Source organism: Electrona antarctica (genome assembly GCF_951216825.1).
Source record: "Electrona antarctica genome assembly, contig: scaffold_25, whole genome shotgun sequence".
NCBI classification, from domain to species: Eukaryota; Metazoa; Chordata; class Actinopteri; order Myctophiformes; family Myctophidae; genus Electrona; species Electrona antarctica.
The window spans coordinates 5,859,600-5,877,084 of record NW_027637034.1 but is presented as its reverse complement, the minus strand read 5'-3'; the positions used below and the strand labels follow the sequence as shown (position 1 = coordinate 5,877,084).

Genomic DNA, 17,485 nt, shown 5'->3' with positions numbered 1-17,485 from the left:
TTCAGTATTAACTAACCTGCTGAAGAAGACTCACTGACCTAATATTCGGCTCGTCTCACATCTTCTATGAGAACACTACAATGTAAACAAAAGGCCATACAGCACAGAGCGCAGTCAGCGCACCATCAAAGTTCAATTTAGGAAAATGTGGCCAAAGAGTAATCACTACTCCGCACTGAGGTACAAGATCCAAACCTTTTATAGAGTCTTTGTATTTGTTCCTAGACTTTCTGCACATTCTTGTGTGTAAAGAGGAGGTCTCACCTGAAGAGGAGAGGAGCTCCAGTCTGGTCCAGGAGGAACCACAACCTCCACAGATTAAAGATGAACAAGAGGAGCTACTTCAAAGACCAGAAGAGGCTGGTGGGTCAATGACTGTTTTCAAATACGCAATAAAAAAATACTGCTTAAAGAAATACTGCTTAAAGAAATACTGCTTAAAGAAATACTTTTACATTTTGAAATACATTTTGAGTAGGGCTGTCAAACGATTGAACATTTTAACCAGATTAATCTCAGTTTAAAAATATATTAATCACGATTAATCAGCATTCAAACTATGTCCAAGATTATACCATGTTTTACAAGCTCACGATACCACACATGGTGAGCAGCTTGTAGATCGGGTATTTGTGTTAATTTCTGACTTTTTTTCAATATCATTTTTATTTTCACCTGATGTTTACATACTGTAGAGTTTACCTATAGATAGATAGATAGATAGATAGATCTTTATTGTCATTGCTTGCACGAAACAATGAAAGTTGAGTTCAGAGCTTCACCACCGGCATACAAATAAACACACTGTAATAAATAATTCACAAAGTGCAATAGTGCTAGTGCAACGTACTAGTGCAGTGTAATAATAATAGAGTTCAGCAATGCAAAGTTCAATGCATAGTCCAAGTCCAGTACAGGGATGGGGGAGCGGGGGGGCAGGTTGTTCATTCAGCAGCCTGACAGCCTGTGGGTAGAGGCTGTTGGTCAGTCGGCTGGTTCTGGACCAGATAGATCAGTATCTCCTACCAGAGGGCAGACGTTGGAAAATATGGTGTGCTGGGTGGAACTAGTCCTGTATGATGTAATTTGCACAGTGTAGGCAGCGGGAGGCGAAGACTGGAGATCTCTGGGAGACTGGTCCCAATGATCCTGAAAGAAAAGGCGTTGCTGTGCCTTCCCCACAGCAGAGGTGATGGTGGTCCTCCAGGACAGGTCGTCGGCCACAGTCACGCCCAGAAACTTAAAGTTAGAAACCCCTCTCCACCTCCTCATTTCCGATGGAGAATGGCTGAGATGTCCGGAGACCTGCAGAAATCAATGTTGTTACTGTTGTGGATATTGCCTGCCAATATAAATGTGTGTGGGACACTGATGTGGAGGCTGGGAGGCAGAGATGCTGCTACTCTGTCATATCTATTTCATATCTATTTCAGGACCATTAATCTGTTATCAAGCTGATTGGCTGTTTCAATTATGCAATGAAAAAATACTGCTTTAGTTTCTAGATGTGCTTTCATTTTGTTCTTTCATTTATGCAATGAAAAAAATACTGCTTTAGTTTCTAGATGTGCTTTCATTTTGTTCTTTCATTTTTAAGTGGTGCAGCCACTCCAATGCACAGCAATGTGTGTCCCTGACTCCCTGGCTGGGTCTGTCTGTCCGTCCAAGCACGGAAATAACGTTATAGCGTTTGTTGACTACCAAGTGTCACTGTTGCACACACACACACACACACACACACACACACACACACACACACACACACACACACCAGGGAGGGAGGCTTGTACAGCACGAGTACAGTACAGCGCCACTCTGTTCAGACGGGTCTGATTTTCATATATATATATTTTTTAAGTCAAACGTTCTGGTTCATAATCTAAATCAATTTAGTCTCGTTCAGTTTTATACAGGAGTGTTATGCTGTTTATAACACATGAACAACCTTATTTTTAAAGTTGTTACTAATGTCACCTTCATTCCAGACCAGTGTGTGGAGTCCAGTATGCAGGTGAAGATCAGTTATCCAGCCACGACTGTTTCTATTAAACGGGAACCTGAAGACCACCTGGATCTCAGTAAGTTTAAATCACTCTGTCCTTATTTGTTTTATTGGTGAAAGTGGGTCGGTACTGAGAGTGTAAAGATGAACCGATATGAATCGGTTATCGATTTTAGCATTAACAATGTGAATGCGTTGATGCATTAACCCCTGCTTTGATCAAAATGTATTATGAATGGGACGCCGGTTCGGCAGTAAAAGTATTAATGGGTTCACATAAGCTTTGCTGTTAATTCTACTTCAGTACCAGTAATACGCCTGAGGGCGAGAAGTGACCTCAGGTAGGCTTGGGCGATATTGATTTTTTGATATCGGTATTGATAACGTGAATAATACCGCGATAATCAGTATTACCGGTATTATTATTTGATTAGAATTTTTTTTAAATGCTGCATTTGGTACGGCCACTAGATGGCGACCGACACGCACTGCAGAGTCACTGCACATTAAGCTATTATTCTGATGAAACGAAAGTGAAACAACTTTAACCAAGTTATAACGTATATTTTATGTTTAGTCCATTATATACTGGAGTGGTTGGCATATTCAATCGAAGGAGTGCAGTACAGTCTCTGGAAATGGATAAAACGGAAATAAATCTTAGGGTTATGCTGTGTTTGGTCTATCAGTGTTGCTATTGCTAATTTAGCAACTGAACATTATCAAATGACAGTTTTGATGATTCATTGGGATTATATCCACATACAGTCAAGTATTTCGATCATCATGAGAGGAACATATAATGACTTCTTCAAACTCAACATCCAGATACAGTAAGTTAACGTAATTCAACGATACATCACCCGCCCTGTAAAAATACATATAAAATAAAACGAAGAAAGGTTAATTTGTTAGAAATCCTCCCAAACGTAATTATTTGGAACCATTAAATAAGGCTTCGGAGCCAGCCAACACCAGCTTGGCTCAGTTTTGTTTTTCCCTCGGTGAGGCAGAGGAGGAAGACTGGACGGATATGTCTACCGGTGTACTGTTCACGTCATGTTGTTTAAAATAAAAGTAACCGAAATAGACTCGTACAAATATCACAAACATACAGTTACAGCGCGTACAGTAATTTAGGCGTTTATAGAAAGAAAAAAGAAAACGACCAAGGAGGAGCAAAAGGGGCGACAACAATAATAAGCACAGCGCGTCGTCGTCATGTAGCCTACAAGTCCTTCATAGTTGTTTAAAATAAAACTAACCGAAATAAACTCTAAAATAACACAAACATACAGTTGCAGTGCTTAACAAAGTAATTTAGGCTTTTGTAGAAAGAAAAAAAAAATACGAGCGAGCAGACGGAGCTGGAGTAGAAACAACGAGCAGTGCGTCGTCTAGCCCTGGTCCAGTGCTTACAGCGAGTCTCTCTCTGACGCCCTGTGGAAGTCCCTTCCGCAGCCCTCTGGTCACATTCTCACTCCCGTGCGCGGGTTGTCAAATACCAGCAAATAAACAAAACAACGTAACTACTCACCGAAACAAAGCCTGCTAGACCTTGGTAAAAGTCTAATCTCGTAGCTGGGAAGCGTCTCAGGTCCCCAGCTTCTCTTAAAATGCACTTTGTGCCATTTTAATAACGCAATGTACCCTGAATTTACCGGGCAGAGTCATTTCTTCTACTACGGCATTTCCGGGTTTTGCCTGCGCCGATCTGGTTGGATTTATTTTATTTAATGATTAAAATAGTGCATTTTAGAGAAGCTGGGGACCTGAGACACTTCCCAGCTACGAGAATAGACTTTTACCAAGGTCTAGCAGGCTTTGTTTCGGTGAGTAGTTACGTTGTTTTGTTTATTTGCTGGTATTTGAAAACCCGTGCACGGGAGTGAGAATGTGACCAGAGGGCTGCGGAAGGGACTTCCACAGGGCGTCAGAGAGAGACTCGCTGTAAGCACTGGACCAGGGCTATGCGTCGTCATTGAAGCCTACACTGTACAGGTATATTATAGTTGATGAAACAGAAATAGACTTAATAGACGTAAAATTACCATACACAGACAATTGGTGCTTAACAAGAATGTAATTTGGGCCTTTATATATAAAAAATATTTTTTTTAATAGAATACGGTATTATGACGGTATTCGGTATTATTTATATACTCCGCGATATTACCGGTATTCGGTATTATTTATATACTCCGCGATATTACCGGTATTGATTTATAATATCACGGTAATATCGGTATATTGCCCAAGCCTAACCTCAGGTCACGTGCACGCATCCACCTGGGTGACGGCAGACTGCTGGGCGAGCGCTGGCGCTTTGGCAATTTTCGGGCCTGTTGAGAACTCTAGTTTTCGCTGGCTGCCGGGCACGGCTGCACTAATACCTTAACTTTGGGGCAGGCCCATCTAGAGTTTAAATGGACAGGTATCGGTCAAAAGGGAGACATTGAAGAGGAAGGATGGATGTACATACAGTATGGCATGTCAGAACAGGTCAGCTCCATATATGGAGATCTTAGGGTTTGAGGTCAGATGTAGAGTTGCTGGCCAATATTGATGACATCAGGGATCTCCATTTACAGTATGGGCTTAATATTGATGAAATCAGGGATCTCCATCCCTGATGATGTCACGCTCTCCCACCCCTACCACCATATATGGTGCCGACACACCAACTGACGGGAAATGTGCGATTCCATAGTTAACAACTAACCTGCTGGAGAAGACCTAACATTCAACTCGTCTCACATCTTCTGTGAGAACGCTATAATGTAAACAAACGGCCATACAGCACAGAGCGCAGTCAGCGCACCATCAATGTTCAATTTTGGAAAATGTGGCCAAAGAGTAATCTGTTGATACTTTTTCCAGCCACTACTCCGCATTGAGGGATAAGATTCAAACCTTTTATAGAGTCTCTTTGTATTTTTTCCTAGTCTTTCTGCACGTTCCTGTGTGTAAAGAGGAGTTTCCACCTGAAGAGGAGAGGAGCTGCAGTCTGGTCCAGGAGGAACCACAACCTCCACAGATTAAAGAGGAACAAGAGGAGCTACTTCAAAGACAAGAAGAGGCTGGTGAGTCAATGACTGTTGACATTTTTCAAATAGGCAAAAAAGAATACTGCTTAAAGAAATACTTATTTCATTTTGAAATAGATTTTGAGTAGGGCTGTCAAATGAATAAACATTTTAATCGGATGCATCTTAGTTTAAAATGTATTAATCACGATTAATCAGCATTCAAACTATGTCCAATATTTGACCATGTTTTACAAGCTCACGATGCCACACGTTTTGAGCAGCTTGTAGATTGGCTATTTGTGTTACTTTTTGACTTTTCTTTCCCTTTTACAAATTCAATATACAATTTATTTTCAGCTGATGTTCACATCAGGATGGGATCATTATTTTAGCACTTGAACAACTAGTGACTGCTCCTTTATACTGAACAAGACAATAGACTTGGTAAAGTTTGATTTGAATATGTAGTATAATGAAAGGTCTTTCTGCTGGTGATTTCCACAGAGCACCACAGGGAGAGGTCTACAGTATCTAGAGAGATGGCCTCCAAAAGACATTCAACGTTGTCAGAGGAACAGCCAGAGATGGACCAGAGACATGGACTGTTTGATGCAAGGATGCAACCTGTAGTAAAATTGTACAAGATAGGTATGTAGTGTTTTTTTTTGTTTTACTGTGGTTTAAACCTGTAGTAAAGTAGCATACAATTTAGACACTCTTAATCCAGAGTCATTTACAGTAAGCAAGAACAAAACATGGTAATACATCAAATACATGAAAAAATATCAATAATCATAAGAACCTAACAGTGGATTATGTATATAATGAAACTGTGTATACACTATGTGCAATGTCTACATAAAATGCCATCTAAGTTACATAACTTGAGAGTAGTGTTATAGTGTGTACATGGAGTACCAACCTCCACCTCAGCGCTGTTGAGTCAGAACAATTCTTAGCATTCCTATGGTGGTGCTATTGGTCCCCCTTAATTATAATTTATGTTTTTTATTATTTATAATATAATTAATATAATTTATATAATTAAAATAATTAAAAAAGTTAAATAGATGACAATATTGTGTGTGTGTGTGTGTGTGTGTGTGTGTGTGTGTGTGTGTGTGTGTGTGTGTGTGTGTGCGTGCGTGTGTGTGTGCCTGTTCAATACAGATAACAATCACAAGTCATGCAGTACCACCTATAGCCCACATTTACTTGTACGCATTATTTACACCCTCTATCCATGATAGTATACAGCTGCTGTAGTTACACATGTCAATATTCAGCCTAAGTTTAACACAGTCAGGGTACGTTGTATGTATTATGGTGTATAGTGGCCATGAGGATCCTAGCTAAAATTAGAGCCATATGTATGAAATGATATGAAATCCACTACCCCTGGAGGTTTGGACACCACACAGCATGTCTGTAGTGGTGTTATATGGAGTTACACCATACATGGACGCATAGGTTGACTTGCAGAAAATTCACCAACATGATGCTGTCAGCCTGTCACTCACCCCCCCAAGCCAACATGGTAACTCTGGGCATCACCCCCTTACATCATAACCACAGCCTTACTTGGCCAGTAGAACTACTTCCTAAAAATCACTAGATCAGTCTACCTGCTCAATAGAGATAACAACCAACAGTTGAGCTGAACAATAAGGAAGTATAGAGCAACTGTCCAACTGCTGGATCTAATGACAGAAACCTGAGACTTTGCTAATACATGCATGTAACCCACAGACCTCCCCTCAATCAGCATCACACACACACACACACACACACTCAATCAACATCATACACTCAGCTCAGTGTGCAAATAGCAGATCAGCTAATTTGTCATTTTTCAAATATTTGTATTTTTATTATAAGATAATACATCACACACACACACACACACACACACACACGTAGATCTGCTATTTTCATCTATTTAACTGTCACCACAACCATAAAGATCATTAGATCATGAATACCCAGTATGCCTGCTTAACGCAGATAACACCTACAGTTTAAACAATAAGGAAGTATAGAGCAAGGTATACAACCCTAACTGTCTATTTTAGAGTTGAGACTTTTGCTGACACATGTATGCACGCACGCACGCACGCACGCATGCATGCATACACACACACACACACACACACACACACACACACACACACACACACAAACACGTAGATCTGTTACACACACACACACGTAGATCTGTTATTTTCATCTATTTAACTTTTTTAATTTTTTTAATTATTTTAATTATATTAATTATATTATAAATAATAAAAAACACAAATTATAATTAAGGGGGACCAATAGCGCCACCTAGGGGTCATATTATGTTGTGTCATGTCACTATGACATCATAGGAATGCTAAGAATTATTCTGACTCAACAGCGCCCCCTAGGGCTGAGGTGGAGGTTGGTACTCCATGTACACACTATAACACTACTCTTGAGCCTTTGCATAGGCCTGTAAGGTCGTCGAGGCTAGGGCAAGTGCTAATGCAAGTGCTACGGACTACGATGGAGTCTGAAGTGGTGTTAGTTTTTTTATTTTTAGATCTTTTTTGGGGCTTTTCTGCCTTTATTGATAGATTTACAGTAGGAAGACGGGGAGAGAGATGGGCAGAAAAGACACACAGTAAAGTTTGTCAGGATCGGGACTCAAACCCGCAACATACTGTCATTCTGGATTACCAGCCAAGGTGCCTGGACCGCTAAGCCGGCCCAGGCCCATTCCATAGTTTTGGAGCCAGAGGGGAGAAGAGTTTGGGACATGTGGAGCGCTGTCCTGGCGTTTTTAGTGAATGTACTTCCAGCTTACCTGCGTTGGCTGATCTGAGCACTCGGGAGGGTTTGTATGGTCCGATAACAAGAATACAAGAACGCAAGCCCCCCAAAAAACATGCTCACTCTGGGTGTGGTAGGCTACTTAAAGGAACACAATCAGGTGTGAAATCATGAGTCATAATTAGCAAGCAGTGGTTTTTGAAACATCAAAGTCATGCAAGATAACGTAAAGGCTTTACTAGTGCAGCGCCATATCAACATCATTCAAAACGAGGTGTGTAAATGACAAATATGTTACAATCGATAATATGCCGTCTCGTTCTTACAACTTTGTTGCATTACCTCAAACGACAGTCATGACCGAACTGAAGAAGTTCTGAAGACAGTGTTGCGCTGCCGAAAGATAAAGTCCACAGCGTGTCTCATCACAACGCACTGTGAGCTTGCTTGTAGGTCAGATACTTTCAGCGAGCAACGCTGAAATATAAATGTAAAGTGTAAAGCCAAATGTATCCTTTGCACCGAAAATAGCGGCTCCACAAGCTAATCTGGTTATCCTATTTGAATACTTTGCAGGGCCTTTGCTCCTCGACCATAAGGGTCGTAACACATTGTATTTTTTTGTAGACTTTCTGCACGCCCCTGTGTGTAAAGAGGAGGTGCCACTGGAAGAGGAGAGGAGCTCCAGTCTGGTCCAAGAGAAACCACAAGCTCCAGAGATTAAAGATGAACAAGTGGAGCTACTTCAAAGACAAGAGGCTGGTGGATCAGCGTTGACAATACTAGCAGTGAAAAGTGAAGATGATGAAAACAGAGAGACAGAGCCTGTAGCTGGCACCTCAACTGTACACATAAAAGCACAAGCTGATGTAGAGGACTGTGGAACATCACAACTAACTAGTGACAACCAGCTCCTCTCTTCACACTGTTCTGAATCTGACACTGAAGACAGTGATGAGTGGGAGGAGACTAGAGGAGATCAGTCAGCTTTAAACACACTGAAATCACAAAACACACAAAATGTGGGAGGAGCCAAGCTGTCCCAGGACCTGAACTCATCGAAACAAACTGACTCCATGAGGAGTCACACAGGGAAGAAAAGTTTTAATTGTACAGAGTGTGGCAAAATGTTTAATCTAAAGCTGAATTTAAAAACACACATAAAGATTCATACAGGCGAAAAGCCATTTTCTTGTACAGAATGTGGAAAAAACTGTCGTGACTCTAGCGATCTAAAAACACACATGAGGATTCATACAGGCGAAAAGCCCTTCTCTTGTACAGTTTGTGGTAGAGGTTTTTCTCAGGCGGGTCATCTAAAACCACACATGAGGATTCATACAGGTGAAAAGCCATTTTCTTGTTCAGTAGGCCTATGTGGTAAAAGCTTTGCTTACAAGGCTGTTTTAAAAACCCACATGATTACTCATACAGGCAAAAGGCAATTTTCTTGTACAGTATGTGGTAAAGGCTGTGTTAACACAGGTAATCTAAAAACACACATGAGGATTCATACAGGCGAAAAGCCATTTTCTTGTACAGTTTGTGGTACAGGCTTTACTCAGTCGGGTCATCTAAAATTACACATGATGACTCATACAGGTGAAAGGCCATTTTCTTGTACAGTATGTGGTAAAGGCTGTGTTACCAAAAGTGATCAAAAACGACACATGATGACTCATACAGGCGAAAGGCCATTCTCTTGTACAGTATGTGGTACAGGCTTTACTCAGGCGGGTCATCTAAAAACACACATGATGACTCATACAGGCGAAATGCCATTTTCTTGTACAGTATGTGGTAAAGGCTTTGTTAAGACAAGTCATCTAAAAAGCCACATGAAGACGCATACAGGCAAAAAGCCTTTAGTTTAAGACATAATGATCAGTCAGTCTAATCCAGGATGACAATGATGCAAAAGCAGAGAAATTATATGACTATCAACATGACTGAATAAAACACACATTAATAATTTCTTGTGATGGAGTTTATTTTGTATCTTGTGTATGGATCTTATTTTCTAATCAATTAATTCCCTCCAGCTCATAGGTTACTGGTAGTACAATATGAGCATCAGTGTGTGTCCACATTTGTCAGTATTTAACAAGTCTTATGCATTAACATTCATGCAATAATTATGTTCGATATGCAGTAAATGATGGTGCAGTAAAGTGCTCACAAGCTGCTGGGTTTGTGTAGATCAGGGTGTTAGCTACATCTCACATAATGTACCTTCAGACCATAACAAAGCCACATATGCAGTTAAGCAATGACCTCTCAGACATGCTAGTGTTAACTATCATCATCATTATTTAATATCAATGCTCTTTTGTCAGGTGTGTGCTGTGAACAAAAAGTGTAACTCAGCCTTATTTCACATTACCAAACCAGACATTCAAGGTAGACAAGAAAAAAAAGGAAAAAACAAACATCAACAACAGCACCCATTTATTATATATAGGTAAACAATTGTAGATCTGCTATTCTCACTATTAAATAGTGTATACATTATACAGTTTGTTCATAATGGGTGTTCTTGTATGTCTGGGTCTTGGGGAGACCAATGGCATAGCAGTGTTTTATCACACTAATATATGTTACAGCACAAGAACCTGTGTGTTTTTTTCTTTTTGGAAATAAACATTTGTACATTTAAAAACTGTGTACATTGGTGACTATAACTATAATCTACCTGATCTTGAGGCCTACAAAATAGGGGGATTTTTTTTTCTTCTTATCAACTAGTCAACTAGTACCAACAATGTCGAATGTGGATTTACTAGTCGACTAGTAAACTAGTCGACTAGTTGCTTAATGCCCTGTGTGTGTGTGTGTGTGTGTGTGTGTGTGTGTGTGTGTGTGTGTGTGTGTGTGTGTGTGTGTGTGTGTGTGTCTGTGTCTGTGTGTGTTAATGGCCTGCCCAACATGGCCCTTTTCATTTTTACATGGTAATGAGAACGCAGGCCTATTGCTTATTTTACGGTCCAATGACATGGACCAAGTGAAACACCTTTCCCCATATTAGAATAAGACATCCAATGCACTACATTTCTGGTGTGAAATGGCATGAGGGATCCCCACAAAAAGACCACCCCAAAAACCGACAGATGTGCCGTTTTGTGGGCTTTGAGCACCTGTCCCCTCAGTGCTCTCTGCACGGCCCTGCAGTAATATATATGTTCGGATCTCACTGTAGGTTCTGGGCACTGTAGGTTCATTCATAGTCCAGATTTAGAAGATGTGGTCACCTCTTCACCAGAATGGTGGTTTTGGTGGCGCCACTCATAGTCCATCACCGTGCTCATATCTCCTACCCTCCAAATTCGTCCGTTGTTTCCCTCTGCTTTCCCTCTACTGCCTGATCTGCTTCTCTTTTATTTCATTCTGGTCCTTTTCTGTTCCTTTCCTATTCTATTTCTGTATTATTTCATGCCTTTGTTCTGTCGTTCTCCTGTTGCTCAGTTTCGGGAGTTTGTTTGCTTTTACGTCGGGAGCTCAGCTCGCAGCAAAGCCGCACTGGGCAGTGCTGTCGACTCCTGTGTCCTCCTGGCCGTGACGAATGGAAAACAAGTTTGCGTTGTGTGCTGGCTATACTGCGAGCCTGCAAACCCCACCTCCCCGTTCCTCTGTCCCCCCACACACACACACACACACACACTCGTCATGGCCAGGAGGACAGCACTGCCCGGCTTTTGCTCCGTGGTTGTTTTGCGAGCTGAGCTCTCATTTCAACTATTATAAAGTATACTATAGCCAGCACACACCATAACAACTTCTAGACCAATCACATTGGTCATCATTTTTTCATTACATGAAAAGGTGTAAGTATAGGCTTACAGCGCTGTAAGCTGTTGGGAGTCAGCTTCGGCGAGGCCCGGTCGTGAGGTCCACCCCCTGGCCCGGCCCAAAGTAGTTCCGCCAGTGGTTAGATGAGGTCAGGTTAGATGAGGTCAGTGATGATGAGGTGGCGTGACGTACGACGTACGTGTCACAAGGCGTGATGTCACGAGGCATGACCATATATGTTTAGTTTAGTTTATTTGAACATCTTCACAGAATCAAGTACACATTTTACATCAGCAAAGAAAAAACAAACAGCCCCGTGAAGGTGATCAAAAGTCTTGGGCTGAAGCTAAAAGCTTATAAGTGCCCTGCATCCTTCTCACAGCACAACATTTAAGATACTCAGCATAGTTATCAGTTTAACAGTACATTAATCAGAGACAAAAAAACAACAACCCTACACCCAACCCACGCCTGTGTCACCGTAGACTAGAGATCCACCAGGATCCATAGTGATTATGACTGCTTTAATTAGACATTATTATTATTATTATAACAATAACCATATGGTAATTATATAACAATAATCCACATGTCGGCCACTTTAACTTAGATTCCCTGATTTCATCGGTGGTGGACAAAGGACGTATACTCAAGAATTCAAATTTACAAATTACAAAGTACTTTTTCATTTTAATATCAATGCATTGCTATGGATTAAAAAATTATATAGGCCTATAATGTGAAAATAGCTGATCTACAAGCTCAAAGCGTGTCACACCACAACTCGCTGTGAGGTTGTAGATCGTCTATTTTCCACTATTCCACAGTGGTCATCACAGTCTACTGATTTGAACCCCATAGAAAATCCATAGTGGGATTTGAAGACAGTTGCAAAACGCAAACCTTACATATTAGATCTATCATTATCATTTAGTGACAGCAACACACCTCCACGACCAGGGGGCGAAAGACATTAAGGCAACAGTATGTGGATTGTTTATTGCTCATGCGTGAAACACTTTGACCCGGAAGCAGGGTTGTGCGTGTAGCAGCATGGTGGTTGTTAGCCCTTAGCTCTGTGGTTGTTTTTCATCGTGGTGTGTATTAAAGGGAGTGCTATTAAAAACAACGTCTAATAATGGACGTCAAAACGTGTCAAATGGAGTCTGTACGGGTGAAGATAAATGAACACATGACGTCGGTGGGAGAGGACATATTGTGTGTTTTGGACAAGCAGCAGAGTGGTGGTGCTGATGTTTGTTGTGTGAAGCTTGATGTCAGAGTGTTTGTGTTGGAGCGCCTCAGTTTGGCTGCTCAGGTCATGGTCAACCTCTTCCAGAGAGAGATGGAGACACTAGAAACTCTGCTGGAGAAACAAAACAAAGTGCTGGACATTGATGTTGATATGGATATCGATCTACACACTCCAGGTATGTGTGACACACACACACCCCAATTGCAGCTGTGTGTGCAATAGGAGATGCAAGGCTGACGTCACGGTAGGCTGTCACGCCTACCGGCGCCATTGTGATTGTGATGGCCTACAAGCCCTACTACATATTAGATCTGCATCAAGTGTATAAAGTTGGTGTTTGAGTGTTTAGTGCACGGTGCTAGAGCTCTTTCAGTTCGCCAAAATGGGATTTATTAAGCCTACTTGAGTAGCCTACTGTTGTGTGAAATACAACAAGTAGGCTTCTCACCATAAACAAGGTCAGAAGGTCTGTCTCTCTCTCATATATCTCACACACGTTATACATTCGCGTCTGTGAGTAGATCGGCGACCCGTTTCCTACCTGCTGCTCCATCTGTCTGTCAAACCACCACCTCGGTCATTTCATTATTTAATATCTCCGACCGACGGCGACAGTCAATGAGAGTCAAACTCGGCTATATTAATTAGGTAGCTAACACAACAAACTAGCCTGCAACATAAAACATCTACTGCAGAGAGAACAGAGATGTTTGCAGTTTGCCTGATGATCAGTTGTCACTTGTCACTCTTGTGGTGTTTCCCCATCTCCCTTCTTCCATAAAGGATATAATATGTCCACGTGCGTCGTGCACAACTCCACTCATCTAGTAAATTGTACACATTGCCAACATGCATCGCGCCCGTTCTTTTAACGAGCCGTGTGTTACCATAGCGTTGTTTTACTTTACACACACACACACACACGTGCATGATTCTGCATCGATGTGGTGATGTGACATTACTGACATAATCGATGCGTTTGCTGTTGATTTTCCTCTGAAGGCATTCCAGCCTTCCAGGCAATGTTACCTGTTAGCTAAGCTTCATGCGTTAGCTTTCTGCTTCTGACTGGGACAGCGACTAGTCTGGGACAGATCGAGTGACTGAGACTCTGAGAGTCATAAAGTGATTATTTCGTAAAAACAATTTCAACGCAGAGATTTGATTTGGAGAGTCTCTTGCTCTCTTCATCTGTGATTTACAACAGCTGGTCATCACAATACATCGCGGATGCGTTCGTGCACCTCTCCCGTACACTCTCAGTAACCTCAGTAGTTAATTTAACTCTGAGTCAGAGTTAAATGAACACTCGTGTTTTTAGTGTTTAAAAACCTCAATGAGAAGTGCCCTTCTCAGAAAGTCCCTAGTATAATTAGGGTAGGCTATAGGCTACTATATTTTTATTGTCCATTTTATTGACAAGTGACAAAGCACCCATAGGTTTTTAGTTCTGCTTGGGGGGAAAACAGTTAGCCTGGCTAATAAGCCAGACCGAATCAGCCGTTGATTTGATTCTGGCTTATTAGCCAGGCTAGTCAGAACTATTCTGGGTTTGGTTTTAATAGTCATGATAATGAATAATGATATACTAGTGTATTTGGTTAAGTCAAAGCTATGTTAAATCCATCTTTGCCCACTACTAGTATTTGTTACCTTCAGGTGTGCTAATACTACACAGATTAATATACATTTACAAATAGCCTATATCTTTATAATTTTTTATATATATATTTGAATGTATTATCAGTTATCGGTATCGGTCTTGAGAAGCAGGATGTTATCAATATCGGTTAAAAAAAGTACTGGTGATGGGCCATGGTGGTCTGCTGGCCCTGCAATATGAGTACTTTTACTTGTAGTACTTTAAGTACATTTTGATGCCGATACTTTTGTACTTTTACTCAAGTACATTTTCAATTCCATACTTTTACTTGTAACGGAGTAGTTTTAAATTGCAGTATTGGTACTTTTACTTAAGTAAAACAATTGAGTACTTTTTCCACCACTGTATGCCTATCCGTTGGCCAGGTATAGTAGTGACTCATCACAACCAAAATGGTGCACCCCCCGAATTTGCATACCAAAGGTGCGAGGTTTGCAAGCCCTATTGCGACTGGAGGTGTGGTTTTGAGGACAAATTTGCATTGCTATTATCGTCTGTTAAGGCGTCTATATGTTTAGTTTGCTTACTCATCCTTGTTCACTCTACCGTGTGTGTGCGCGTGCGTGTGCCTGCCTGACTGATGGGCCTAATATTGCCTATCATTCTGAGAGCTTTACAAGATGTTGTGGCAGTCTGACACACACACACAGACCTGTATCGTTCCAATTTCAGTTTGTATTGGTTTGCTCCCAATCTTTTGCCCTCTAGGGGCGGGCGGGTGGTGTTACAGCGTGACACACAGACAGACATACAGACAGATAGTTTTGGCCATGTTCTATAGTTAGTGCTCACTTCGTTCGCAATTAGGGCATTTGAACATTGATGCCTGTCAGTCACAATGGGGGACATCTGGTCTACGTTCTGTGAGGCAATTCACAGTTTCCATGTGAATCTTGAGATCCTGATACAGTGAGATGATTCTGTTCTGTTCTATTATTATAGCAGCTGGGTTTACTTTTTATCATTGCTGCCGGGCAGAGAAACCTTGTATCTCTGTAATTCAGAAGGAGCGAGTGCATTCTCCGACACCGGCAATCAGACGCGGCACTGCCGGGGGGAGGGGCGGGCGGCACCTGCCTTGGAAGGTGAGGGGATTAGTGGAGTTCCGCGGCAGTGTTGGTTCGTTTCGTGGCCGACACCGCAACTGCCGACAACAGTCGCGGCTCACGATATGCTTTGCAAGTTCAAATTCACCCGTGTCTTCCCTGTGAGGTTAGGGTCTGGGGTAGGGTGTCAAGACTGCTGCCGCCGGTGCCAGAAAATGCACTCGCTCTCTCTCTCATAATTTAACCTTTGATGTTTTTTTGTAAATTAATGTCCTAATCAGTGTCACCCAAAAGTAACAAATAGCCGATCTACAAGCTTTTAATTTTAATTTTTCATTTCATTTTCTGAAAAGTAACAGTTTTGGACATAAGAGGTTTCCACCTCACAGCAACAATATTATACCTACTTGTGTTATTAATATTACATCAAATTCCTTATTAAGTTATTTATTGTATTCCTTTATTCCAGACCAGTGTGTGGAGTCCAGTCTGCAGGTGAAGATCAGTTCTCCAGCCACGACTGTTTCTATTAAACAGGAACCTGAAGACCACCTTAAACAGGAACCTGAAGACAAACAGGAACCTGAAGACCACCTGGCTCTCAGTAAGTTTAAATTACTCTGTCTTTATTTGTTTTATTTGTGAAAGTGGGTAGTACTGAGAGTGTAAAGATGAACCGATATGACCCTGTTATCGATTTTAGCATTAACAATGGGACGACGGTTCGGCAGTAAAAGTATGAATGGGTTCACTGAAGCTTTGCAGTTAATTCTACTTCAGTATTAACTAACCTGCTGAAGAAGACTCACTGACCTAACATTCAGCTCGTCTCACATCTTCTATGAGAACGCTACAATGTAAACAAACGGCCATACAGCACAGAGCGCAGTCAGCGCACCATCAAAGTTCAATTTAGGAAAAGCACTGAGGTACAAGATTCAAGAGTCTCTTTGTATTTTTTCCTAGACTTTCTGCACATTCTTGTGTGTAAAGAGGAGGTCTCACCTGAAGAGGAGAGGAGCTCCAGTCTGGTCCAGGAGGAACCACAACCTCCACAGATTAAAGATGAACAAGAGGAGCTACGTCAAAGACCAGAAGAGGCTGGTGGGTCAATGATGCAATAAAAATACTGCTTAAAGAAATACTGCTTAAATAAATACTTTTACATTTTGAAATACATTTTGAGTAGGGCTGTCAAATGATTAAACATTTTGACCAGATTAATCTCAGTTTAAAAATATATTAATCACGATTAATCAGCATTCAAACTATGTCCAAGATTATGCCCTGTTTTACAAGCTCACAATACCACACAAGCAGCTTGTAGATCGGATATTTGTTACTTTTTTTCAATATAATTTTAATTTTCACCTGATGTTTACATACTTGAGATTGATAGATAGATAGATCTTTATTGTCATTGCTTGCACGAAACAATGAAAGTTGAGTTCAGAGCTTCACCACTGGCATACAAATAAATACTGTAATAAATAATACCCAAAGTGCAACAGTGCTAGTGCAACGTAATAGTGCAGTGTAATAATAATAGAGTTCAGCAATGCAAAGTCCAAAGTTCAATGCATAGTCCAAGTCCAGTACAGTACACTATAATACTATAGAGGAGGGTCAGGGATGGGGGGAGCGGGGGGACCGGATAGATCGGTATCTCCTACCAGAGGGCAGACGTTGGATAAGATGGTGTGCTGGGTGGAACTGGTCCTGTAGGATGTTATTGGCACAGCGTAGGCAGCGGGAGGTGAAGACTGTGGAGATCTCTGGGAGGCTGGTCCCAATGATCCTCCCTGCAGCCTTGACCACTCTGTGGAGGCCCTCCTTCTCTGCCCTGGTGCAGCTGGAAAACCACACCAGTTGGTGAGCGCACACTCTACTGCACAGTGGTAGAAGTTG

At 41.4% G+C, this 17,485-nt stretch overlaps 1 protein-coding gene across 1 annotated transcript in view; it reads left to right on the top strand.

The window, feature by feature from the left end:
• Window positions 1-260: 260 nt before the first annotated feature.
• LOC306919433 (uncharacterized protein) overlaps window positions 261-17,485 on the top strand; it is a gene marked incomplete at its 3' end in the record, with an annotated part of 59,359 nt that continues 42,134 nt past the window's right edge. Inside the window, exons 1-3 of the mRNA XM_079532217.1 lie at window positions 261-363; window positions 1,986-2,078; window positions 4,948-5,085. Coding sequence (XP_079388343.1) covers window positions 2,006-2,078; window positions 4,948-5,085 — 211 coding nt within the window. The 5' untranslated portion in view covers window positions 261-363; window positions 1,986-2,005. The remainder of the gene's footprint in view (window positions 364-1,985; window positions 2,079-4,947; window positions 5,086-17,485) is intronic.